This window comes from Microcebus murinus, chromosome 8, assembly GCF_040939455.1.
Source record: "Microcebus murinus isolate Inina chromosome 8, M.murinus_Inina_mat1.0, whole genome shotgun sequence".
NCBI classification, from domain to species: Eukaryota; Metazoa; Chordata; class Mammalia; order Primates; family Cheirogaleidae; genus Microcebus; species Microcebus murinus.
In genome coordinates this window covers 42,099,120-42,127,070 of record NC_134111.1, presented here as the reverse complement: position 1 = coordinate 42,127,070, position 27,951 = coordinate 42,099,120, and the positions used below count along the sequence as shown (strand labels likewise).

Sequence of the window (27,951 nt, the reverse complement as noted above, 5' to 3'; positions counted from 1 at the left end):
CTCAATGTGATAAATGAAAAACCAAACCAAATACAGATAACAAAAAACACTGTATCAATAAGTGAAGTCAATCAGAAAATGAGAATCTAAGTATGAAAAGGCTAAATATTTTTAAATTTGCTATTAGAGAAATTATCTTTCCATAAGATAAATTTGAGGATACTATATTTAGATGTCTATGGGAAATTAAATATACATCTAAAAGTTCAGCAAATCCTAAAATCATTTTAAAATGTCCTATAACTTTCAAAAAAACATGAATCTTTGATTAGTATGTTTTTGAAACACTCATACTAGCACTGTTCAGGTTATCCTTTGAAATTTCAGTAACCATAGCAAAATAAAATGTAAGTAATATAGTCAACTAAAATGCAAATGACTGTATGCATGTATCCATACATATTTACGTTTTAATGGTGAAGGGAAAAGGTTGGAATCCCCCCACAATGTATCAGAATTAAGAACTAATCATTCCTGGCGTATATGTCTTTGAACATAGCCGTGATCTAGGCCAATTTTTACTTACTGTAGGCTTTCCAAATTGCCACCAGCTCTGATGTTACAGCAGAGGTACACCAGAAAACATAATAGCACACAGGCAAAAACCCTACTCGTTCTTTCACTGCATAGCACATCACAGTGATGCAGAAGTGTTGCCAATGTCGTTATTACATATTCAGATATAGAGAAGCACACCTGAGTTTTGAATGCTGGCAAAATAACACATAAAGCTGCATATTACCAAGCTACTTTGATAAAAGAAATATTAAGTATGTAAGATTCTTTCTTTATATGCCTAAAAAAATATATTTTTAAAAACAACTAGAAAGTGACATGGCAGGAAATGATTAAAAGCACAGATTTCCCAGCACTCAAATAATGAGCTGATAGTGAGTCAGGCAGAAATATTTCACAAGTTTCCCAATGCTTTGCTGGAAAGTAGTCTTATGGTCAGTATTCTAAATTACAGGAACAATTTACTTTATGGACGTGTGTAACATTATCACCTTATTCTAGACTACGAATCACCTGGACAGTATTCATTTAAAATCCTGCCTATATTCATCAATAACAGAAGTTCTAAATATTTTTATTGGTATCATCTAATACTATGTATAAACTCTAGACATACTCTTGGATGATACCTTATCATTATGTATGTATTTGAAAGTGCTTAATTCATGATGTAAATGACTAAGACAAAAATCAGGATCTTTTAATATAAGAATCAAAGTTATAAAATACCCATGGCCGCATTTAAAATTTAAGGGAAAGAATATGCTAACCTGAAAGAAGTCTTGGGTTTTACTCGTCAGATTTAATTTATCAGATATTTACAAATTTATTCCTATTAATTTCCTAGAAAACTGCTATAAAGAAGTAGAGGAAAACATATCATTGATGAGTTTGTCAAATATAAAAGAACAAAGAAAAGCACATTTCTGACAAATAGTGTTTGTTTATCCAGTTTAGTAATGCCATAGGTTACAAGTGAACTCAATTTGTATATTTTACTTAAAGAAATAAACACAAATTGATTTTTTTGTTATTTTTCAAGTGCACAGATTTTAAACTAAATTAATAAATCCTACTTTCTTCCAGGGTAAATGCCTTTTGTGGAAACAACATATAAGTTGATTACATTTTCTTTTCTGGATGCATGGTTATATAGATAAAATGAGCAATCCTTGAAATTACATTTAAGGTGGACCAAATTAAGATTCCCATAGTATTGATTGCTTTTGCCTTGACATAATTTAAAATGTGTAAACTGCCACTCAAAATAGAAGTGCAATACCTGAAATTTAATCATTTGACAGTCTTTTAGATATAGGTGAATTACTGCACTGTTATTTGAACTGAAGCATCTCACAATATGTATGTAACAAATTTTGTATGATACAAAACTTTACAGCAAGCTATTTGAATGTTTATTAAAAAAATTCTCAAAATGACATGGAAACATGTTTACTGTATAAATAAAAGCACTTATACATTAAGAGTGTACATTAGTAAATAATTTACTTTGTAAGAAAAACGGGGAGTTAACCAGTACAAACTACCATACTATATTCACATTGCAGTCATGTGCATCATAAAACTATTTAATCTTTACTTTAGTAGCAAATGTCTGTTTACATCAGTTATTTCTAAAGAATCAAAAAAACTACATTTCAGTATTAAAATCCTGACAAGATATTCTCTATGCCTAATAGTTTTATAAGACAGTCTATTTAATGTAAACTGCAAAGAACTGCTTGACAATTAAGTTGGATCTGCATGGAATGCTAGTTTTGCTAGAAAAGGGGGTGTGTGGTCAAAAAGTTTGGAAAGTACTAGGTCAGATAAAATTACACATGATTTTACGAACCTTGAGCTTTCACATGCTAATACATATTACCAACTTCACTGAGGAAGGTGAGAATTTCTAAATTTGTCTGGCTATGGAAACTTCTTCATAGGCCTCCTTGGAACATCTTCAACACATTAACTGCCATATGAGGTGTGTTTAACTCATGCTGGTTTTGAGCCTGGAGGCTCATGAAGTATATATAACTCACACGTCTCTTTACCTTGGGAACATGTAAGACATACACAGAAAACAATAAAAAATAACAAATTTTGCCATTGAATTAGAAAGGATCATTTTGTTTTCAAAGTTTTTATTCTATTTTCATAATAAAACACTGTAGCCCCAAGGAAAAATATATTTTTTCTAGTGTGACAATGTGTTTAAAAAGAATGAATTAGAGGAGTGTGAAGAGAGTTCTAATACAAAATGTCATCTGGTAGAAACTTATATGAATAACATCATATGTAATTTTTAAAGTTTTACCTCAACTGTGAGCCTACAAGTAAGGGAGATTATCATAATTGACCTTAGAATAGTTCAGTGGCTTGACCATCTGTAATCTGGATGTTAAGATCCCAGGCTGCTTAGTCACATTATCACTATTATTCGACACGAATGACACACAATGTGTTTGCATTTGCTTTTTACTACAACACTTCTAATTAGAACTCTAGTTTTTTAAATAGCTTAGTCAGTGTCTTCTCACATTATCAAATATATGTTCATGAAAAAAAAAAAAAAACCCAGCCAGAAGACAAAATTATATGGATTATTTTTTCACACATTCTTATAAAACTAACCAAGTAAATCTAACAGCAAAATATTTAAAATTATCAATGTTAAAATCACTATATATTACTTCCTTTCCAGGATTTTTAAAAGTGAAAGCTGATTTAAAGTTCTGTAAATTTATAAAATGTTTTATTCAAGATACTGCCATCTATCCTCCATTCAATAAGAAATATAGGATTTTATAAAAACCATATATTAATGTGGTCACTAGTCATATTAAAATTACGTCATTCACTTTTAGGCTGGAAGATATTCAGTTCAAATGTAAGAAAAACTTGGGGTCTTTTCCAAGAAAGAAGCTAAATTAATTATAACATCTTATACCAAGGAGCTTAAATGCTAAGGACCTGATGATTTGACTTAGCATTTTCCATAGTAATATTAATACCACTCAGAAATGTTGCTGTGCTGCCTACAATGCTCAATACCCCATATTACACAGATTCGCTCAAAATATCTATAGCTTTACTAATGCCAAAACCACCAGCTAGCAGTCTAATAACTCAAATGTAAAATTTCTGAACATTTAAGTAGAGTGGTTACTTAAAATTACTTACTTTTTTAACTTTGTAAACACTTTGTAAACACCATAAAAACAAATTTAAATGTTGACATTTCATTAAAAATATGTGTCATTTCCAAAAAATCTAGATTTAGAGAAAGATGCCATTTTAAGTTAACTATGTCTTCACCAATGAACGAGAGTACAGACAGAAAAGCTATGTTTATTTAAAGATTTTTTTTCAGCAAAGACAATAAAACATAATTGAAAAAAATATATACTACAAAAAATAAATAAGGAAAAACAATGCCTCCTGTAGTCTTATTTCACTACAGATTCAAGTTAGGATAAATTTTTAGGACCTATAATTTTCTTCTTCACAGGCAAAGTCCAATAAATTTCTCTGTTCACTGATTATGCGATCAAAGAACAAACCATATTACAAACATGGCACAAAATCCAGGCTTTCCCTTCTAGCTGACCTTCAAACACCAACAACTACAAACAAAATTTAAAAGTATAATTTATAACCTTCAGGTAAGTATAAATTAGTTTGATCTAGGCTGTCATCATTTAGCTTCTATGCTATCTATCTTTTAAGTACATTCCTCTAGATCTATTTTGTTAAAAATTAAAGTATTTTATGACAATATACAGATATCTGTAAAATGAACACCTTTTCCAAAAGCAGTAATATCCCAAATTAAAAAAAACAAAACAAAACAACTTTTATTGCTTTGAAGTATGTGCCAAAGTAAAAGCACATAGAATGTGAACAGATGTAACAGGTAAGAAGAACATGGAAAAGCCCCAGAAGTTTTAATTCAACATAATCCAGTTCATTTCTTCCACAAAACAGAATTCACAGTATTTCTTCAGCTTTTGATTTCTAGACATTCAAATTGCCATAGTGCCCTGCAAAAACTAACAGATAGGTAAAATTATCATTTAGCAACAATAAAATGGTTTTTAATTGCTTTTACTTAATTGTATTTCATAAAAACATTTTCCTAAGATGGGAAACTTTAAGAGTTTCCAAGGCTTGTAATTCAAGCCAATACATACTATTAGGGTAATGTTGACCAAAGTTACAGAACTTTCATCAATAAATATAACAGAAACAAAACAAAAACCTCAAAACATTAAAGTATAGGTAAAATATAACTTTCCTATGGTTACAAGTAAAAAAAAAAACAACAAAAAAAACTAGAATCAGGTTATAATAGCAACCATTTGAAATGAGAAATGAACAGCTTTATAATCTGCCAGAGTAAAATTTTGTCTCTTTTAGAAAAAAGTACTACAAGTAAACTACTCTTTATTAAAGTAATGATAGTTTTGCCCCTTAAAAATGATTTGAAAGATGAACTGTCAAAAATCTGTAATAAAATTTAAAAGTATATTTATATTTAATATAAGTCAAATTGGTTTGGCATTTGTAACAATACTGAATCTTATATTTGCATTAAGATGAAAAATATAGAAAAAGAATATGGCCTATAAAATAAATTATTTCCAGTATTGGTACCTGGGATCACTTCAATTTTTTTGATAACTAAGAACATATCTACATATCAAAAATGTGAAGCAGAATACTCACATCATCATATATGAAATTCACAAACCCTTGCTGCAAGTGGTCTCTTCTCCTAAAGAAATCTTTAAACAAAGAAATTATTTTTATTAGAATTTAAAATATATAGTTTCAAATATTTGGTGTCCCCAGGTATAAAAAAATGAATAATTTCATATTCAATTAAATCTTAAATGATTTAATATCCCAGATATGAAGAAAACGTGCCAAAACTGATATAACAATTTTTCACTATTTATATTCCTAAATGTTTAAAGCCTTAAAATTAATTAAATTTAATAGCGAATAAAGGGAAGAAAAACACATTATAAATTTGCTAAAGAAAATGAAAGGCACTTTTCAAGAAAAATAACTCCATAATACTGTACCAAGTTTTAAATAATCAATACCTGTCAATGCTCGAAGCTTTACACAGCAAGCAACATAATCATCAAAGAAGATTCTGCCATTCTTGCTATAACGTCTAACAATAGCAGTTAATGTTTGAGGACTCAATCTATAACCTAAAAAGAGAGATTAATAAATTAAAACTTCTAAAACTAAATATCATAAGAACACTGCAAGATTGCTTTCTTATTAATGAAGTTATAAAATAAACTTTCAAACTATATTTGACAAAAATATATATTAGAAACAAAACACATTAATATTGAAACTGATCAAAGGCTTCAGTTTTTAACACTGATAAGTGGTAGATAACTATCATAATTCTAGTTTTGTAATAAAGTCAAAGCTAAAGAAAAGAAAATATCTTCTTATGAATTTATCATCTATTTTGATTGTAAAATAACATCTAGGGTATTTCATAAGTTTTATACTTCAATACTTCAATTTTTTAACTTTTTTAGATAAATTAATATATTCTATTTGTTGTACCCTTATAGATGGCCCTATGCATTTAATGAAATGTGTACATTTTACTATGGAAAAAGCTGGCCTAGTATTGCCTATATGTTACTGGATTCACAAATTTGGACAAATAATACTAATCCATTCAAACGTGAAAACAATAAAAATAAATGCAATAAGAGAAAATTCTATGTGTAGCTGCAATTGTAACCCAGGAAACTTGCTAAAAGTAAATCAAAGTAAAGGTACAAATTGAGAGAAGTAGTAAAACATGCAAATGAATGTAATTTACATGCAAATGTATTTTGAGCTTTCTATTAGAGAGTTATGCTTCAGATGTGGTATTAATAAAATTCCAAAGATTGTCCCATAGTATTCTTTCTCAATAATTTGAATATTTGTAAATATATCTAAAGATCTTAAGTTTGAATAATCTGGAATGCCTCCATTTTACATTCAACTGCCCATTTGAGCTCTCTTTGGAGGTTTTCTTCTTTGCAAAAGACTTTATTAAATAATTTTCCAACATTAGGCTGAATTAAAGACCAAGTTTAATCCATTAGGTATTAAGGTTCTATAATTGAACTATACATATTTATATGGCCAAGACTGTTCCTAACTACTAACCTGTCTATAAAACAAAACAAAAAACTGTTACTAGTTTAACTTTTTTAAATTGTGAGTTGAGATAAGCCCACTTACACTGAGTTCAGATTTTAACCTTCAAAAAATTAATTTTTGTCTACCATTTGATCCAGCAATCCCATTGCTGGGCATCTACCCAAAAGATCCAATGACACTCTACAAAAAAGACACCTGCACTCAAATGTTTATAGCAGCACAATTCATAATTGCAAGGCTGTGGAAACAGCCCAAGTGCCCCATCAATCCAAGAATGGATTAATAAAATGTGGTTTATATATACCATGGAGTACTATTCAGCTCTAAGAAACAACAGTGATATAGCACATCTTATATTGTCCTGGTTAGAGCTGGAACCCATACTACTAAGTGAAGTATCCTAAGAATGGAAAAACAAGCAGCACATATACTCACCAGCAAACTGGTATTAACTGAGTAGCACCTAAGTGGACACATAGGTACTACAGTAATAGGGTACTGGGCAGGTGGGAGGGGGAAGGGGGGCGGGTATATACATACATAATGAGTGAGATGTGCACAATCTGGGGGATGGTCTTGCTGGAGACTCAGACTTGTGGGGGGTGGGAGGTAAGGGACATTTATTGAAACCTTAAAATCTGTACCCCCATAATATGTCAAAATAAAAAATAAATAAATAAATAATAATAAAAAGAAAATTTTTGTACAAATGTATTTTCTTTAGAAATCAATGTAACTAAAATCACAAGGGTAAAAACAATTAAGAAGGCTACTTAAAAGTGCATAAACTGTAAGCAAATAAAATACCACTGTATATTTTCATTTTTTGAAACAAAGTACACCAAGAACTTTAGCTTGTCAGAGTCATGATGATAAAGTTAAATTCTTTTAAAATATTCTAAAATGCAGGGCCAAGCATAGTGGCTCACACCTGTAATCCTGGCACTCTGAGAGGCCGAGGCAGTAGGATCACTTGAGCTCAGGAGTTTGAAAGCAGCCTGAACAAGAGTGAGACCCACCTTCTCTAATAGAAAAAATTAGCCGGGCATGGTGGTGCATGCCTATAGTCCCAGCTACACAGGAGATTGAAGCAGGAGGACCGCTTGAGCCTAGGAGTTTGAGGTTGCTGTGAGCTAGGCTGATGCCACAGCACTCTACCCCAGGCAACAGAGCAAGACTCTGACTCAAAAAAAATAAAATAAAAATTTTAAGTAAAATATTCTAAAATGCAAATTTTCCATTGTGAGATATTTTTGGACCTACTATGTGTTCTGCACTCTATAAGAAAAAAAGAAAAATCAAAAATATGGCTTTTTTTTTATTGCCGATAAGCTAAACTATGACTTGTGACTGATCGTTTGCTCCCAAATTAGATATCCTGACAAGTTTTGAAAAAATACAATAGAAGTGGTGAGTATTAACAATTAGAGAAATAATATAAATATACTCAACAGAAGAAAGTCAGAATGCATACATGTATGAAAGATCATCTTTTGAAAAAATTATAACTAAAATAGTTTTGTTAAGGTCTTAGACAACCTTGAAGCCAAACTAAGGAAGTGCTGGTGAAAAAATGTATCCCTTTATTACTTAATACCTTGAAGCAACTAAAGTTAATCTAATCAAAGAATAAAGATGACCTCTATAGATTCTAAACAATTTTAATATCTTACCCATAACAGCAATGGCTTGACTCAATTCATGATGCTCTACTGTGCCACTTCGGTCTTGATCAATAGTCATGAAGTTTTGCTTCCAGGCATTAAGAGCTGCCCAAAGCTCTTTGAATTCATTAAATCCCATTTTTCCTGTATAATCTCTCTGATAGTTTTGTTAACAAAAATAAACTTTGATACCTGAGAGATCTGACTCAAAACTCCAAATCATTGACTAAAACTTAAGTATGCCTCTACAGTTAGTCAAACTCAGCATATGAAAAGATTTCTGTGTAAAAATAAGAAAATCTGGAATTCAAACAGGATCTTAAAGTACTTTTAAATACTCTAGTTTCATATGGTCATTTGAAACTAACAACTGGCTTAATATTCAGAAAGCAATTACTCTGTATTTTAGCATTTTCTATTTTTACTCAAGGATACATCCAACATGGCAATCATAATTCTGCAGGTTTCCAAACTGAAGGCTGTAAAACATATTCAATATTTAAATTGCAGTCTGCCCAATTTAAATGTGAAATTATGACAATATCTATTTTCAAAACAGAACATTTAAAAACTTCCCAAAATACACAAATCACCACAATCAACAAATTTTCATTGAATGTTAAGCACCGATTGTTAAAAAAAAAAATGACTAAAAGAAATTACTGCCCTCAAACTATTCACATCTAGTGAGGGGATTAAAGTAATTAAATAAGCAGTTATAGGCTAGGCATGGTGGCTCAGGCCTGAAATCCTAGCACTTTGGGAGGCCGAGGTGGGAGGATTACTCAGGGTCAGGAGTTTGAGACCAGCCTGCAAGTTGAAAAGTTAAGTAACCTAGACCAGATAAAAATGGATTCCTGAACTTGTAATGAGAAAAGCAGAGAAGCAATCTAGTTATCTTGGAAAAGACTCTAAATGCCTAGGAATCAGCAATACTTCTGAAAATGGGTGTAGAAGTAGAGATAAAAACAGAAGGATTGGCTGGCTGTCTACTTAAGGAACATTTAAAGTCCCAAATCCCCTCCCTGCCTTAATTCAGTTTGGTGGCTGCCATACCTACTTTCCTCTGAACCCGCTGCAATAGTCTGTAATTTTACTCTCTGGAGAGGTCTGTGAACTGTAGGATACTAGGCACAGTTGAGATAAGGCTATCACTAACAACAAGGCAATTAAATGACAATTTACAAAAGACTTGAGAACCCACAGGGTCCATCTCTCTTCCTTTCTAGGCAGAAGATCAACTGAAAAATCAGCCTACAAGGAAATACCCAAATATACTGACATATACTGACACCCAGAGATCCACAACAAAACTGCCAGGCCAAACCATCACACTCTGAACCCTACGATCAACACCTAACCATCTCAGAGCTTCTAATCAGTATTTTAGTTAAATATGAGCAACAAAGAATCATCAGACAACTGAGCCATGCACCTAATATGAAAGACAATCAAAACAAACAAAATGGGGGAAGAAAACAGTTTGGAGAAAACTAACATTATACAGAAAGAAAAAACTTAAAAAATATGTATTAATAGTCTCAGAGAGATAAGCAGAGACATCAAATTCATAAAAATGGAATAGAAGCTCCTGGATTTTAGAAACACGATCATGGAAATGAAAGACCCAATATAATGGAGTCAAGGAAATTTCCCAAAAAGTACAGAAAAAAAAGAGACAGAAAAGACAGAAAAGAAAAAACCTAGTCTGAACAAAAGGCATTTCAGAAAAAGAAAATAGAGAAAACATCACCAAAGAAAATTTCCCAGAACTAAAGCAAAAGAGTTTCCAGACTGATCCCACTGAGTTCCCCACAGAACACAACCAGGCACTTCATTGTGAAATTTCAAAATACTAGGGAAAAAGATCTCACAAGTTTCCAGAGACAAAACACAAATCACATGCAGGCAGGAAACAGAAGGATAAAGCAATGATGGAAGCTAGAAACAATAGGGCAATCCCTTTAAAATTTTATGTAATAATTATTTGTAACCTAGAATTCTAGATCTGGCCAAATCATTTGTGAAGGTAGAATGAAAACATTTTCAGACAGAGCATAAGGTCTCAAAAATTTATCTCCCATGCCCTCTTTTATTAAGAAATTGAACAATATATTTCATTAAAATAAGAAAATGAATTTTAAAAAAGAGGACAACCAGAGATGGAGTAAAAAGGGAAATCCAACCCAACAGAGGGGAAAAACAGCTCCAGAATGATGGTGAAGGAATGGCAATATGTCAGCTGTGTACAGAAAACAGAACACATCAGAAAGCTCCAAGATGAGAAAAGAATACTTGACAATTATTAATTTCAGGAAAAGCAAAAGCTTAAATAAAAAGTAAAAGTAATCATACATTATCACAAGACCAGCTATGAACAGCATTTAGATAGTACAAATAAGACAAAGGCTGATTTACCTAAACAAAACTACTATGTAACTACATTAGAAGGAAGGGAGGGTGGGAAGTGTTTCTGCATACAGTGCATGGAGAGGGGTGAGTTTAAGGTTGAAAGAGAGTTAAAGCCTCACCTGCTACAGCAGGAAATCAATCAATAACCATTAAAACTGAACATCAATAGTGATAAAAACATGCTATCTCAAAATCTGGAAGGAAATTTCAAAAGAATCAGCTAAAAAGAGGTGAAAAAGTTCTCCTCTATGAACTTTGTGTTCGGGAGACAGCAATGTACAATGCGCAGTTATTTCATAACAAGTTCTGCAGAATTATGTGACTCTTTAAACTATGTGCATGTATAACTGTGATAAATTTTTTTAATATTTTAAGTATGGGGACAAAAAGGTTAGAAAATGAATTTCCTACTTCAATTTCAACAAGAGGCAAAAAAAAGAAATCTCACGAGAATAAGTTTCGCTAATTCCAGACTGCGTCAAACAGCTCTGAAGTTCTTCAGCATCCACTTCACCATCCTGTTTAAAAATAATTATAACCTGATTTAATGTTCAGTTGTATAAAAGCATATTAAAATGTTAATTGACAGTTTTAGGCCAATCAAGAAATATGCATTCTTTAAAATATTACTCTGTAATCAACTACAAAATTCTAGAGATAATTTACTGACAACAAAAACATATTTGTTTATGATTAAACATCATACAACATAAATCATTTCTTCTACTTCTGAAAAATATCACAATCACCCTGTTATATAATAGTTCAAAATAATAGCTTGTAAGAGTCACTGTACCTCTACTTAAAATAGAAAAATGCCTAAAATGTGTTCAGAAAAGTCTCAAAAACTTCCCCACTCATGCTAGTTTCAGAGATTATTTATAAGAATACTGAAGCTTTAACTGGAAGGGGTAGATATTTTCTCCCCCCACTGTTACTCCAGCAATATTTCAGAATATCCCTGTATTTTGTTGCTATTCTAATTATTGCCCAAACATTCTTGTTTGAACTTACTATAGCAATAAATTTTTTTTAGTGCAAACAAGAAATTACAACGGAAATGAAATAGGTTGAATATTCTTATTTCGGTACCACATCCCGTTTTCTACAAAAACACAAAGTAATTCACTTGGAAACACCACATTCATGGCACAAATATAAAACAGCAGCTGTGAGGAAGTGTTGAGGAGGCAAATTTAAAACATATTCTTCATAAGAAACCCAAGAAACAAAAACTTGTACAAATTACTTCAAGAAATATTATAAACACTCATATTCTAATGGATCTTTGGCAAGGAACCCCTTAGAAAAACTGCAGTGGTTATAATAGAAATTTAAAAAATACTGAGGATTCTTCTTAATGGACGATCCATATAGTATTCCCTACTCAAAAGTGCCTACAAGTGCTCCTTTCTCTGGCACGTATATTTTTGACACCTTGTTTACTAAATTTTAAATTCTATAGTTAGAAAATTATAGTTTAAAAAAGTTAGCCATATTTTGAAATTAGGGGATAGGTTAGAAAGTTTTTCTTCAAATTACAAAGACTTTAGAGGGATTTTTTAACGTGTTTTATTTAACCAACAATTACCTACTTCCCTATTATAAGTCCTAAAGCAAGTGTTTCAAACCATTATTATATATCAGGACTCCTTTAAAAGCTATGAATACACTTCTAACAAGTCCCAAGCAGAAATCAATAGTAAAACACCCTATCAATAAGTCTGAGAGCTGCCACTGTCAATATCCATCTCAGTGAAATGATGGACACACATGTCAGATGTTGTCAGACTAGATTTTAAAAGATAATCTTTTACAAATTATTAAAACGGAATCAAAGGTATGAAATTTTTTTTCTCTTTTTAATTTAAAAAATACCTTCTAGTACACTGAAGGTAACATGGTTATAAATCATTTTTTCCCTTTAACTTTTAAGTGGGAAAATGGTATTCTACCTGAAGATTAAGAATTAGTAAGCTTCACCTTTTTATTCTCATTTATAAAAATAACACACTGTGTAGACAAATTTAAAACTTCCTAGAAAAGAGTAATTTGAATTTACTAAACTAGACCAATCCCATTAAAATAAAAGGAAATCAATCATGCACGGTCTGATGATATTTTCTGCTCTAGTATAAGCTTATTTTGTAACATTTCATACAAAAATACACTTAGCCCACAGAGAACATTTCTCTAAATTCTATATTTCCAGAAAGACACAGAAGAAGAAACTGTGAAGGATACAAAGACTCTTTTGTAGAGAAAAAACAAAGTTTACAGAGAAAGCAAACTGCAAAAATTGGTGGCTCAAAAGATATACAGAAAAAGTCATTATAAGTTTGAGTTAAAGACTATAAGAATTATTCTAGCATCTTCACTAACTTTTTTCAAGTGGAATGGAAACTAAGAAACACATCTTACATTCCCCTCCCACAAAATAAAACAGAACTTTAAACTCCATGAGAATTTCTCTCTGCTCATTTATCTGCAATGGCCCATGCCTCCTTTAGGCTGCTCTGCATGGATACACGGTGCATGACAGTTTGTTTATATGTCTTGCACTTCAGAAGTAAATGTGTATTCTTCCTATGAAAAACTAAGTTTATTATTTTATCAGAGTTAAGAATTAAATGCTATAAAACTCAGGAAATTTTCCATGAAACTCCACAAAAGGTCCTAGAGCAGTTTAAGTGCTATTTTATAAATCCTTCATCTTTTGAAACTTTTATAATAGATATGTCAAGTCATGGAAATATAAAATCTTCTCCCTCAAGTTATTATACTAAATACTTGGGTTTACCTTCCAAAAACTAGCAGACTAAAATATGATAAGCAAAGTAGTCTATATTTTAATAAACTACAAATATAAAATGGTCACAGAAGCTGAATAGGCTTCACAGACTCAAGTAGGGTTGATATCATGGTGAGGCAAATGAGGTGAGTGGTGCAAGCACAGAATCACATTCTTTAATAAAAAATTGAGTATATTGGTCATCACTGATTTTTTGGTATTAATTTTAATCTTTCAAAATATCACCTTAAAACATTACTTATCTTAGTGATTACTGAGTTTTTAAAAATCATCTTAAATTTCGCACCCAACGCAAGTCTCCCATTTGCCTTATTCCAGCCTGACCTTAAGTCGCTTAGCAATACAACAGTACTTACAGGTTATGCTAAGAGTTTAGGTTAGTGGATCTTCAATGGCAACTAAGAAGGAAAATAATTATAAAGACATATTTCTCTAAATATATCTGAAGTCCATTTTGCTTTACAAAAACCATTTTTATACTATTTTTATTTAATAAAAATAGATGAAGCTAAATTATATGTATGAAATTCCAACACTACAGTGTACTTGGGTACCTTATGTAAAAGCAAAAACTAGGAAGTAGAGGGAGAGCAGATCTGCAACAGGGGCAAGAATTTGCTTTTGAGGACTTCACATGACATTGTGATGTGTCTCATTGCTTGAATCCAGGAAGTGGAATGGGGCTCTGTACTTACCAAAGGAAGCAAAATCAAACCAAATGAAACTAACAAAATATACTGCTAACTTCTGCCTGAAGATATCACTTCTGAGAAGCAGAAAGCTTAGAAAGCAGAACTAGAATGTTAAACTAAGTTGCTCCTCACTTACTGATAGGATCTGTAGTATCGACACTGGGCAGAAGCCCTGAGCTATCATGAACTGTGTCCTGAACACAATCCAGGTGGGAACGATCACAAAACCCCTAGTTAGTGAAAAGTGACTTGGGGAGAGGGAGAGATGACATGGAAGGGAACAGAAAGGGGGAAGGAGAAAATAAACAAAAACCAAAAATAATCAAACTTAAAATAAACCTCACAAACCTCAAAACCAAAACTTAAAATAACCTCACAAACCAAAATTCTAAAATATATGGAGAAATCTAAAAGAAATCTTCAAAAAACAGCCAACAAAAATAAACAATTTTAGAACAAATTCATATAAGAAAAAATTACTTTTATAGAGCAGTCATTAAAACAAATATGTTAAGAAAACTTAGAGTGTAAAATGAACAAATAACATCCACTCAGGAAGAATAAATTCAGTGATTTAATATTTATTGAACAGCCTTCTATATTCATTAGATGCACTAGGTATCAAACAGCATCCAAAACATAATCCTTGCCTTTATAGAGCTTCCATTTTAGTAGTGGAAGAATGATAATAAAGAAAAAGATGATAATAAAGAAAAAGAAAAAATGATAATAAAGAAAAAGTTACCATTAGATGGTAAGGAGAAAAATAACAGCAGGGTAAAGGTGATAGCGTGTGTGGGCATGAGTACTGTGGAGGAGCATGAAGAGATAAGTGCTATTTTATAGAGACATGAAGGAAAACCTCACTGATGAGATAAAGTTGAGAAAGATCTGAAGAAAGTGAAAGAGTAAGCTATGCTGATATGTGAGGGAAGCATGTGCTAGACTTCATCTGTCCCATAGGTTAGCCATGTATTCTTCCATGGGGCATTTGAAACCTAGCTAGTCCAAATTAAGATGTTCTGTAAGAATAAAATATACATTAGATTTCATATATTTAGTAACAAAAAAGTAAAATATAATTGATAATGTTATGTTGATTAAATGTTGAATAAAATGTTGGTATTTTTTATATATTGGGTTAAACAAAATATATTATTAAAATTAATTTCACCTATTTCTTTTTAATTTTTAAATATGCTATTTGAGACTTTAAAAATATATATGTGGTTCCCATTTGTGGCTTGCATTATATTTATTTTGGACAGGACTGTTCTAGGCAAAGAGAATAAGTACAAAGTCCAGAAGATGCTCTTACTATTGTTATTATATAATATTTACCTGTTCACTTTTAGCACTTCTTTCTCTCTATTGTTATCATTTCCTACATGGCTTATCTCCCTGACTAGGCAGAGACCTTCTAAGTCAGTGTCTTGAGTTTCATTCATCTTTGCATTCCCAGGCCCGAAGCGCCATATTTACTACAAAGAAATTAGTTGTCTGGCTAACATTTCTAACAGTTTGTGGCTATGTTCACTTACTACTTCAAAACATTGAAAATATTAGAATTTCTCACTCAAGTGTAGATTACATATAAAAATCTAAAATCTAATATAATTAATGAAACTATTTTACAGGTGCTTTGTACAGAATTTTGGAGTTAGAAAAGCAGACACAACAGCTTTCCTGGAAGTTATTCATTGCCTTTGGAAAGCATTCTCTTAGTATACTACCTCATACACATTAGGAAAACATGTTATCTTAATTGACTGACAAATGAGCAATGTCTTCTTAAACCATACGGAGAAAATCCAAGTGACCCTTTTTGGATTTCTTTACCTACAGTTGAAACTAATGATCAAATAAAATATATAGTTGACTACCTTCAACTAAAATTAGGTAGCCTTAGTACTAGAAAACTGCATTTTTTTTTTTTTTTTTTTTTGAGACAGAGTTTCACTACTATCCTGGGTAGAGTGCAGTGACATCATCATAGCTCACTGCAACTTCAAACTCCTGGGCTCAAGTGATCTTCCTGCCTCAACCTCCCAACTTCCCAAGTAGCTGGGACTACAGGTGTGCATCACCAACCCGACTAATTTTTTCTATTTTTGGTAGAGACAGGGTCTCACTCTTGCTCAGGCTGGTCTTGAACTCCTGACCTCAAGTGATCCTCCTGCCTCAGCCTCCCAGAGTGCTTAGGATTATAAATGTGAGCCACTGTATCTGGCCTGCATTGTCTAATTAAATAATAAGAGCCTCAGGTAGATAATAGTACTTTATTTATTTATTTATTTAGAGACAGAGTCTTATTCTGTTGCCTAGACTAGAGTGTTGTGGTGTCAGCCTAGCTCACAGCAACCTCAAATTCCAGGGCTCAAGCTATCCTACTGCCTCAGCCTCCCGAGTAGCTACATGTTTCCCCAAAAATAAGACAGGGTCTTATATTTATTTTTCCTCAAGAAGACACCCTAGGGCTTATTTTCAGGGGATGTGTTATTGTTTTTAAGTACGGTACAACAATCTTCATTTATTCAAACATAGTTAAGTCGTCTTCTTCAGGAACATCATCATAACTCTCCAAACCCTGAATTCCATCCTGAATTTCTTGCAACTCTTTTTCCTCAAGCTGGCTTCACTTCCTCCAACATCAGAAAACCAAAAACAAATATATAATGCCAAGATTATCACTAGTAATATCCCAGAACTCAAATATGAGAATGAGTCAGTTCCCAAGGTCACAGAAAAGAAAAAAAATTCACAGAAAATGGTAAGAGAATTGGATTTCTATGTCCGTAACACCCCTCCCCCTTATCTGCCCAGCACCAAGCCTGTGGAAAATTTCCCTGGATGCTCAGTTTCTACACTGGAAAAAGGGAGAGCAAAGAGGACAAACAGCTTTTCCATCATCTTGGGACCCCTGGCAAAGAACCTGTCCATGCATCAACCCACAGGAAGCATTTGTGAGTACTTGAAGGGAGAAATATCCCTGAGGAAAGCCAGAGATAAAGAGGGGAGGTGGGACTAACATTACCAGCCTTGGAAACTCTGCTCTGTAACTCAACCAAAGGAGATGTCAAATCAGAGTGGCTGTTAGACAGCACTATGCAGTAAAAAGTATATTCTGCAAGTCCCCTGGGCATGAACCCCTAGCCAGGCTTTCCACACTGATGGGATATCCCCTTTTGGATCTCTCCCAATGGGACAGGCAGTGTCTCAGTAAACGTAAGGGATATCTCAATCATTTACAAGAGCTAGGCAAACATGGGTTTAAGGCGCCATCTAGTGTCAGAAAAGAATCAATGACCTAGCAGAAGAAAAAATAAGTTCAACAGGTAAATTACAAAGAATCTCTATGCAAACATAACCCAATAAAAACCAAAACAAGACAGGAATAAATAACTTAATCCTTCAATGCAAAGACACAGATGTAATTCACCAGAAACAACATCAAACAGGGAACGATGATCTCCCCAAACAAAGCAAGAAACTAGTGCCTGACCCTAGCAAGACAATGATATGTGAGCTCTCTAACCAAGAATTCAAAATATCAGTTTCAAGGAAACTTGGTGATCTCTCAAATAACCCAAGTAAGTAATTCTGAAAATTATTAGAGAAGTTTAACAATGAGACTGAAATAATAAAAAGAAATTGCATAAACAAGAACTATTATTACCTGAACTGAAAACTTCATTAGAGTATTTTAACAGCAGAATGGATCAAGCAGAGAGAGGAAAGAATCAGTGAGCTTTAAGGCAGCCTATTTGAAATTACACAAAGGAGAAAAAAAGAACAAAAAGAAACAATCTCTTATAACATATAGAAAATAACCTCGAAAGACCCAGACCCAATCTAAAACTTACTGGTGTTCAAGAGAAAGCTGAGCAAAAGCATGGGGTATAAAGCTTATTCAAAGAAATAATAACAAAAAAATTACCAAAACTTGAAAAAGATATAAATATCTAGGTACAGGGAGATCAATAAACACCAAACAGGCCAGGAAGGGTAAGGAGGAGGAGAGCATGAAGAGAGGCTGATTATCGAGTACAAATATACACTTAGGAGAAACAAGATCTAGTATTCAATAGATCAATAGGGTGACTGTAGTTAACATTAATCCATTGTTCATCTCAAAATAGCTAGAATGGAATAACTTGAATGTTCCTAGTATAAAGAAAAGATAAATAGTTAAAGTAATGGATATCCTAATTACTATGATTTAATTTTATGAATGGATCAAATTATCACAAACCAAAATATGTACATCAACTATTATATATCAATAAAAAATTAAAGAATACATTTATTTTTAAATAAATTGTTAATCAGCTATTTCAGGAATGTTCATTTAGGAATTCATTCTTTCCCTATTGATAAAAGAAATGCTATCTTTAACAAATCCTGAATTCAGGGGTAAGTTTCTGGACTTCCTGCTCTTCTGTATTATATAAGGTGTCCCAAAAGTCACCATCCATAAGGAAAAATGGGAAATTATAGCTAAATGTACCTTTATTTACAAAATATTCATTACAAAATTTTATTAAAATTTTCCTTCGTATAGAGACAAAAAGGAGTAAAATTTTGTAATGAATATTTTGTAAATAAAGGTACATTTAGCTATAATTTCCCATTTTCCCTATGGAGAAAATTGGAGACTTTTGGGACACCTGTATATTTATTTTTCATTAGGACCATACTATTATAATTATTATTATTATTCACTTATATTATATTTTATTATGATTTAATTTTTATTCTCAGTGACACAATCTACCAGATAAACTTTGGAATCACTTCAGAGAGTGCCACAAAGAAAAAACCTGTAGGAATTTGATTCATATAATCCTACATTTTTTATTAATTAATTTGGAAGAAATTGATACTACATTCTTTCAGAACCTGAATTCTCACTACTCGTTTTATGTTAAATGCAACTAATAACTCACACAAATGGGTATAATACATACTCTACTTCCTTAATTTCACTTGCAATTTCATATAAAATAATGTATATACAATTGCATTAAAAAGAATAAATTGTGGCATAGTGTTACAGACATGTAGGAGCAAAAGAAAAAACTTCACCTGACCACAGTAAGCACATATCATCACTAACACTTCACCCACAGAATTCACATACCTGAATTGGCAAGCTCACACTTTCCTGTTGGTCATAATAAAGTCAGCCTTTTAAATATTTGTTCAAATTTATCAGAAATGAATAACATGCTAATATGTACTGTGCCATTAATATAATGTTTCCTTTAATTTTTAATTAAAAATAGAAAAATAAATCCCAACATGATTATTTTGATAATCTGTTTAGAACATTTACCAACCATATAAAATCAAAACTACTATAAATGATATAACTTCATCTGTGGAAAAAAGTGTACTCTCAACTTAAATTTACAATGTTTTAAAATGATTTCCTATCATACTGTTTGACATATTAGGGGTTTTAACTAAAACTTATTTTAATGTGATTGATACCCAAGTTAAAAATATTGTTCCTTGGAATACTAATTTTTCAAAAAATCTCTTATCTTCCTCATATTTCCAATACTCATCAAGGGCATTCAGACTAAATACACTTAGCTTTACATTAACAATTACTCAAGGAGAGTATGATGCTTCTAAATGTTAAACACAGTGAAGGAAATAAAAATATTTAAGTGATAGGAAAAAAGGTAATTCAAGATAAGATAATATGTAAGTTTGGGTGGAGTATTTAATTACTAGTAAAAGGAGCACCTTATAACAGGTGTCCTCAAACTATGGCCCGTGGGCCACATGCGGGTGTTTTTGCCCATTTGTTTTTTTACTTCAAAATAAGATTATGTGCAGTGTGCATAGGAATTTGTTCACAGCTTTTTTTAAACTACAGTCCAGCCCTCCAACAGTCTGAGGGACAGTGAACTGGCCCTCTGTTTAAAAAGTCTGAGGACTCCTGTTATAGAATAAAGTCAGCAAGGGAAGCATACTAGCTTAGAAAGAATCACATTTTCCCATTATAAAAAAATCTGTTACCTCTTTTAGTCAAATCAACCATGTGTCAGACTTCATACTAACAGACTTTTTTTTTTGTGGAGACAGGGTCTCACTCTATTGCCTGGGTGAGAGTACAATGGCATCATCACAGTTCATTGCACCCTCAAACTCCTGGGCTCAAGTGATCTTCCTGCCACAGCCTCCCAAGTAACTGAGACTACAGGTGTGTGTCACCACGCCTGGTGAATTTTTCTATTTTTTATAGAGATGGGGTCTCACTGTGTTGCTCAAGCTGGTCTTAAACTGGCCTAAAGCAATCTTCCCACCCTGGCCTCCTCTCAAAGTGCTAAGATTAAAGATGTGAGCCATCGTGCCTGGCCTAACAGACTTTTAAAAATAAAATAATTATGACTATCCTCATTTTTGATCTCTGAAAGAAAATTAGTCTAAGTTTAAAATATAAATTTTAAAACGATACATTTAAGATGATACAATAAGTAAAATAATTGACATGTCTTTAAAAAAACAGTAATTTTTTAAATTACTATTTGTGCAATAAATTAAGCATCTCACCTGTCCAGCAACAGCAGTGAAGTAAGTCCACATGGGTTCAGCATTTGAGGAATAACCGGCTGAATATGCTGGGTACCCAGAATACCCACCAGGGAGCATGCCTAGACCTGTTCCTGGCATTGGCTGTCCCATTTGCATCTGCATTCCTGGCATCTGACTGCTAAAATTTCCAAACTATAAGAGTGAAAAAGGAGAAGGTTAATAATATAAATATTACCTATTATCACTAAAGTTAGTTTAAAAGAAAATATTTATTAGAGGTCCATTAAAAAGTAAAAAATAAAAATAGTTACTAAGAGCTTTCAAACTTAACACAAAAGCTTTAACTTTAAAACACTAGAATGACTTACATTAAAACATAACTAAATTCATTAACATGTTATCCAGCATTAAAAGAAGTATAAAAGAAAAATCTCCAGCCTCTAAGAACTTAATCTAACAGAAGAATATGAGGCACAATTTAAAGTATTTACCATCACCATCATTGAAATAAATAAAAAATTTTAAAAAAATACAAAATTTCACCTATACTAAAATGAAGAAGTATACCTCAAGACACAAACCTAGAAGAATACATGATAAATACAATAAAACGGGGACCTAATCATGGGAAAGTGTGTGGAGCTGAAACACTCTCTCCATCAGAAAAGATTTATTTTTTAAAAAGCAAGATGACAATAAAAAGATCAATATAGTGATAATTCCAACCACAGTTCTCTTCAAAACTAATAAGAATAACAACAAGAATACCAATAATTATAATAAGTAGCTAAGAGTTATTGAGGGCTTTTATATCCCACCCACTATTCTAAATACTGTCTATCTATTATATTTTTTTATTTTCTAACAACTCTAGGTATCAACAACTTCTAACAACTGAGGTATCAAAGTATTACCTCCTTTTTGCAGTTGAGCACCTGAAACTTCAAGAGGTTTCCTTAATTGGTCAAGGTCAAGTAGCTAGTAAGAAGTAGACCATGTATTCATATACAGTCTGACCCCAAAGGTTATATACCTATTTATTTCCTGCTATGGCTATAGTTTCTCTCTTTTCTTTTCACTTTGAGACTTGGTACTCATTTTTAGTATTAATATAACACCTCAGAATGGTATTTTACTCAGTAATTTTATGAGTCTGCAGGTAGAAGAGGTATCAATACTGTTCATTATTCCATTTTGAACAAAAATCTTCTTGATCTGAATCCTTGAAGGATGAACAGAGATTGCCAGGAGGAGAAAGAGATTGCCAGAAAGAAAAAGAATTACAAGAACATAATGCAGGAGCCTACAAGTAGTTTGAATAGCTGCAGCATAGGCTGTGGTAAGGACAAAGCAACGAGGAAGTATTAAGCTCTAGGAAATACATTCAAGGAGATGATCAAAAACTAGATTATGAAGCAATAAGGTACAAGAAAGGAAATAGTAAACATTAAAACAGAATATATTAGATTAAAAATCAAAAATAATTCTTTCAAAAAAGAAAAGAGACTGACCAGCAAAGGATATGTCAATTTCAGGAATAAAAACAGAAAAGGGGTATATAACCACAAATAGAAGTTGAGAGAAATATATATATATTTATATTTAATATTCTATAAACAAATATATATTACATATAAATAAATGCAATGGAAACCTTTATACCAAAACATTTGAAGTGGGATAGATGAATATAAATGAAATAGAATTTATAAAATTATTTAATATGTAAATTACAAAAACTGGCTGACGGGAAAAAAATAAACCCTACTTCTAATAATGGCAAGCTAGGATAATTTGGTCTGCCCTAACACTGAAAATAATAAGTTCCATAAAATAAAATTTTGATATCACCTTAAGAGCACTAACAGGAGAAAACTTCCAGGCCATTATCTGGGGTTAAATCTAAACCCAGAGGTAAAAGGATTAGCAAAACTCCCAGGGCAGTTTTGCTCTGAGAGCATATGGCAGTAACAGATACCTGGGCTTTGGTTCCCAGGCCTGCAAAGGCATGGAGACAATCAAGGCCTAGGAATTATCCACGAATTTAAATTTAAGGCTTACTGAAGACATTCTTCACCTTAAGCTTCAAAGAAAACTGAAAAACCTTTTCATGAAAAGAGAGGACAAACTAAATATAAGCACATTAGTGAAAAGCTAATATAGATAGAGATGGTGCCAAAAGACTGGCTGTGGATCCTCTACTATAGCATCTCCATTTGTGATATGAAAGGATAAGCACAACTTGTTTATTAGATGAAGACTCTGTCCTTCCCAACCTATCTTCCCTTCCTGATTTGCAGAATTAACTTTCCCAAATGCAACAATCTGAGATTTAAGATGGTTGCAAATTCTTTACCACCCATCCCATCCAAAAGCAGAGACTACTTCTCCACTTTCTTGAATCTGGGCTGGGCCCGTTTCAGCTTTATCATATCAGTTCCAGGTTTAAGATTTTATGAGAACTGGAGGTATTCTCTCTCTTAGAACATGGCCACCATGCTATGAAGCTGAAGCGCCACATAGAACAGCCCATGTGGAGGAGAACTGGGGCCCTGGACAACAAATTTAAGCCCTAAAACCAGTTTATATAAATTCAAATTTCAAGTTATTTTCTTGAGAGTTTCAAAGGAATTAAAATTGATCATCATTGTTATTACTTGGTAATGTGATAAGAAAGGCTTGAACAAATTGTCAGCTATGTCATTTTCATGTTGGTTTGCATATTTTTGAATCTTTGGTATTATCCGTGATCCTCAGTTTTCTTCCCAGAAATTTTCAAACTACTTGTTCTTTTTGTGAGGGTTACTTTAGTTAAAACTAGATCATATAATCTGTAACCTTGGAGAACCCTGCACATACAAACTGTAATAAGTCACAATAGGCTGAAACAAAACAAGTGAGAGGCCAAGATACAGAACTGCACCTCATCCCTCAGGATACAACCAGGACCACATGTCCGTGTTCTTCAAATGTTTTGCTTCCCTCTTCTTAAAAGAATTTTGAAAAAGTATATACCTTTCCCATATTTTATGTTGATATAAAGTTTTTGTTGTAAGTTTAAATAGTTATAAAGAATGCAATGCTTAACATATTGTAAATATTGACATTTACAAAAAAGTTTTACAAAGAAAGTACCCTTTGTCATCTACATAAAACAATAATCTGATACCTGCTCCCTTCCATTTTTAAAAAGACATGAAAAGGCTCTTCGGTAAAATTTACAAATTTTACTCTTTGAACTTATTTCTTATTCTATTTCTTACATGAATATCTTATCCCTATAAGATTTTTATGCTTAAAATGTATTTTTATGCTTGAAAATACTGATGACCTTAATATACAATATGTATAATAAAAATATGTACATATATTAAAATTTTAGATTTTATTTCCTATAACCAAAGTGAGAAACAAAGGGGAAAAAAAAACCTTCCTTTAGATTGAGTTATATTTTCATTTGTATACGATTAGTAAAAAAAGAGTATAAGATAATTTTGGTAAACATTAAACAAGAAAGTAAACATTTGTTGGAAATGCATCTTTTAAAGAGATGAATCACATGCTTAATTAGATAAAAGTATACTATCAAAAGAAATAGGTCTAGCAGCTAACATTTTATATTTTGTTAGAAGAATTTAAGAAACAGTAAGGTGCAGATTGACTATAATTAATGCAATTTATAAAAGTTTTAACTATGTCATTAATATACTACAAGTTAAGAAATCATGCAAGTTTTATCCTTAAATTTTGTCCAATGTATCTTAAAATATATCCGTTATGTTTTTAAAAAATCAAGTGTCTCTAATCTATATTCCTTCAATTATTTGAGAGTACTTTTCTTTCCAGCTACTAATGATGAGCAGGAAACCAGGTGAAAAGAGGTGCTTATGTTTAAATAAAATGGAAAAGGGTATTTAAATGTTCAAAACACATACAAATATTTTATTTATTCTATTGTGTGACGCTCCATCAAATACAAGAAGTCTTTGACAAAAGTGGGGGTAAGGAAGTCGCAAATTCTTTGATTGAATAAAAATGTATTACTCTCACCACCCCACTCTACCATATATATAAATTCAGAGCATCCCATTAGTAGTAAAAACACCACATTTCTAAAGCAAGCTTCAACCAAATGAAAGTAGGTAAAAAGTAGGAAAATTTTTAATGCCCCACGGCTTTACCCTATCTTGACTAATCTTTGAAAGAGGCTTTACACTTCCTTAGGTACCTTAAACTTTCTTCGTAAATTTAAGAACTGATGAGGAGTAGAATTATAAAGTGGCAGACGCCAGAGGGAATTCAGACAAGTTTTGAAGCAAATCAATTTTCATTGCATTAAAAAAATAAAAAATCCCACGTACTCCCAGGGGTAGGAGTAACTCGTTTGAAGACCACAATACGCCAATGTCAAGTTCTATGTTAAAATTAGTAAAGCACATTTCCCTTTTAGGGTAAAAACAAATAGAAATAAAAATACAAAATATGTTATCTTCTACCCACACACCAATGGATCATCCTGCACTCCCACTTTATTAACACCAAAGTCTGCTCACTCCACCTTTGGAAATCACTGACAATACAAAATGTCTGGGTCCCTTTCTAAAAGGAAGGGGCTAGCCACCACGATACTACTTTTACCACTTCCAACTCTCAAAGGTGATGCAAGATAAATAGTTAAGAGTAACCCTCCCCGCATGAAAAAAAAAAAAAATGTCTAGGAAAACAGACTGCCTTTAGAATAACAGTGAAGATTAGGAGACATTTAGAGTACATCTTAATTTATTCATTAGCACCTTAAGAAAAAAAAAAACAAAAAACAAGAAGTGGCAAAACAAGAAAAATCACAAAGAGGATCTCTACCCAAACTGACTCGGATGGGGGTGGACCACAAAAGATTACTGCAACAGGAATAGGACAGTTTCTCCATTCCAGGAAATAAATTTCTAAACACACACCGCTCCCTCGGCTCCACAAGGACCATCCTTAGCGGGTCCTCAAGGACCGAAACACCTGCGGCTCCACGTTCAGCCCAGACTCAGTGGCGCTCGACCCCTGCCCGGGCTCCGAACACCCCGCGGAGTCCGAGTGCCGCCGAGTACCAGACACCGACCCGGAAAGCAGGAGCCGAGGGCGGACCCGGTACGTTGGCACCGCCCCCAAGGGGCGCCACACCCAGCCACGGCCAGGGCCACGGGGATGCGGCCAGGACTCACCCCTCCTCCATATCCCGGGTAGGCCATCACGAGCGGAGTGAGCGTCACCCTTCAAGTCCGCGTCCGCCCTGCGGGGAGATAAGCACAGGCGCCGACGCGGGTGATGCAGAAAGACGCACTAACCGCGCGGTTCACTCCTCCAAGCCCGCCCCCTCACACAGTCCAGCCCCGCCCTGCCCGGTTCTGACTGGCTGAGTCCCGCCCTTCGTAGTCCGTACTGCTGAGCCCTCCCCTTCCCGGAATCTAGCTCCACCCTTCTCGGCTGTGATTGGCTGTCGCACATCCCACCGCGTCCCTGCTCGGCTCTTATTGGCTCGCTCAAGTTCTCGCGGGCTCTCCTCCGAAGCCCTGAAGCGGCCTTTTCCGCTGTTACTCCCCACTCGCTCAGGAAGGTTTTTGTAGTCACAAACTCATTCAAGTTTTGTTTCTCCCTAGAAACCCCAAACCGGCTAGTCTGACTTTTAACTACTCCACTGTTTTCAAAACACATCTGTGAATTCCAAAATTTGCAGAGTTAGATTTATTTTTGTGTAGTGCTGATGTCACGTCAAACTTTTAAACCATGACCGTGTCTGTGCCCCAAGGAGAGTGCTTCTGTGCTAAAACCCACTGGACGCCAATTTGTATGCAAAGATTATTTGTAGTCTCTTTGGTAGATAAATGGTGACCTGAATTGTCAGGTTTAAAAATACAGGATGTCTAGTTAAATTTTATTTTCAAATGAACAATATTTTTTAAAGTATCGATGTGGCCCACATATTGCACAGGATATGCACTTATACTAAGAAATGATTTGCTGTTTACAAGTTGATAACATAGAAGGCATGCTGCATATTATCTCACAACCTTACCAGTGACAACCTTTCCGCAAACTCTTAAGAGGTGCCTCCTACGTATAGATACCGAGAGGAACAGCTTGGTTTTTATCATTCGGTGAAAAGTTAAATATTCAATTACTTTAGCTTATTAAGTAATAGCTATTGACAAGTCTCCTTTTCTCCAGAACTCAAGTGAATTTTGTAGCTGTGGCTTTAAAAGGACAGGACAGCTCTGGCTTCATCTTAAAAACAAAAACGAAAAGACCAGGATGATGTTATTTTGGGTTATCTTTGAAGTAGACAAGGGCTAACATGTTTCTTAAAAATAAGGCTGTCAAAAAGTTTTATCTATTAGCAGAGGAAATCAACCTTGCAGAACTGAGTAGCTATTGCTCAGCTACACTATAGAGGAGGAACATGTTGGACCTTATGAAATTTAATTTTACCAGGAACAAGCAGAGAAGGGAAGCTAATGTAGAAACTATTCTTGAGAAAGTGTCCATTAGTTCCTCTATCACAATAAGAAATACATTAGCCAATAAGGTTAAATTATTGGAAAAAATAAATAGAGGGGAATGGTAAAACCTTGATAAGAAGAAAGAACATATAGCTTCTTAAGGCATCAAGTAATAAAGCATTAGAAAGCAGAACAAATTGTTTCATTCCAGCTAAATACATATTCAAAGAAATGCTTAGAAAGATTGAGTGTTTACATTTACAAATTTAATCTAACTCTATGGTCAAAACTTTTGTGCATCTTCTTTTCATCAAAATAGCCTTATTGGTATATTGCATTTGTGTATGTTGGGAGTCAAGTCTCAATGAGTCTCTTGCATTTCTGTACATCTAATTTCAAGATAATATTACCCCCCAGGGCAAAGTTTGGGTAGGTTTTCTAGCAGCCCTTTTAAAAGACAGGACTTTCCTAAGTGTGGAGTTCCTCCCACCTGATAACAAACTCACTGCATGTGCAGCACCCACCTGGCAGCTCTACTTTACCCTGTGGGATTTTGGAGTGAGGGAAATCTATCAATGGGAATATGAAGTTCATGCTGCCTCTTGTGCTTTGAATAATAAAGTCCT

General features: G+C 33.3%; 1 protein-coding gene across 1 annotated transcript; it reads right to left on the bottom strand.

The window, feature by feature from the left end:
• Positions 1-3,850: 3,850 nt before the first annotated feature.
• On the bottom strand, positions 3,851-26,225 carry GCA (grancalcin). Its single transcript, XM_012760387.2, has 8 exons — positions 26,051-26,225; positions 20,856-21,029; positions 11,236-11,305; positions 8,811-8,854; positions 8,385-8,532; positions 5,631-5,744; positions 5,248-5,306; positions 3,851-4,571 (listed from the first exon to the last, which is right to left on the bottom strand). Exons 1-8 carry the CDS (start codon positions 26,075-26,077, stop codon positions 4,545-4,547), a joined length of 663 nt encoding a protein of 220 aa, XP_012615841.2. The 5' UTR covers positions 26,078-26,225; the 3' UTR covers positions 3,851-4,544.
• Between the last annotated feature and the right edge of the window lie 1,726 nt (positions 26,226-27,951).

Coding starts and splice junctions, on each gene's coding strand:
- GCA (XM_012760387.2), bottom strand. CDS start 26,077: ATGGCCTACCCGGGATATGGAGGAGGG. Junction 21,030..26,050: donor ACCCGGGATATGGAGGAGGG/GTGAGTCCTGGC, acceptor TCACTCTTATAG/TTTGGAAATTTTAGCAGTCA. Junction 11,306..20,855: donor TCACTGCTGTTGCTGGACAG/GTGAGATGCTTA, acceptor ATTTTTAAACAG/GATGGTGAAGTGGATGCTGA.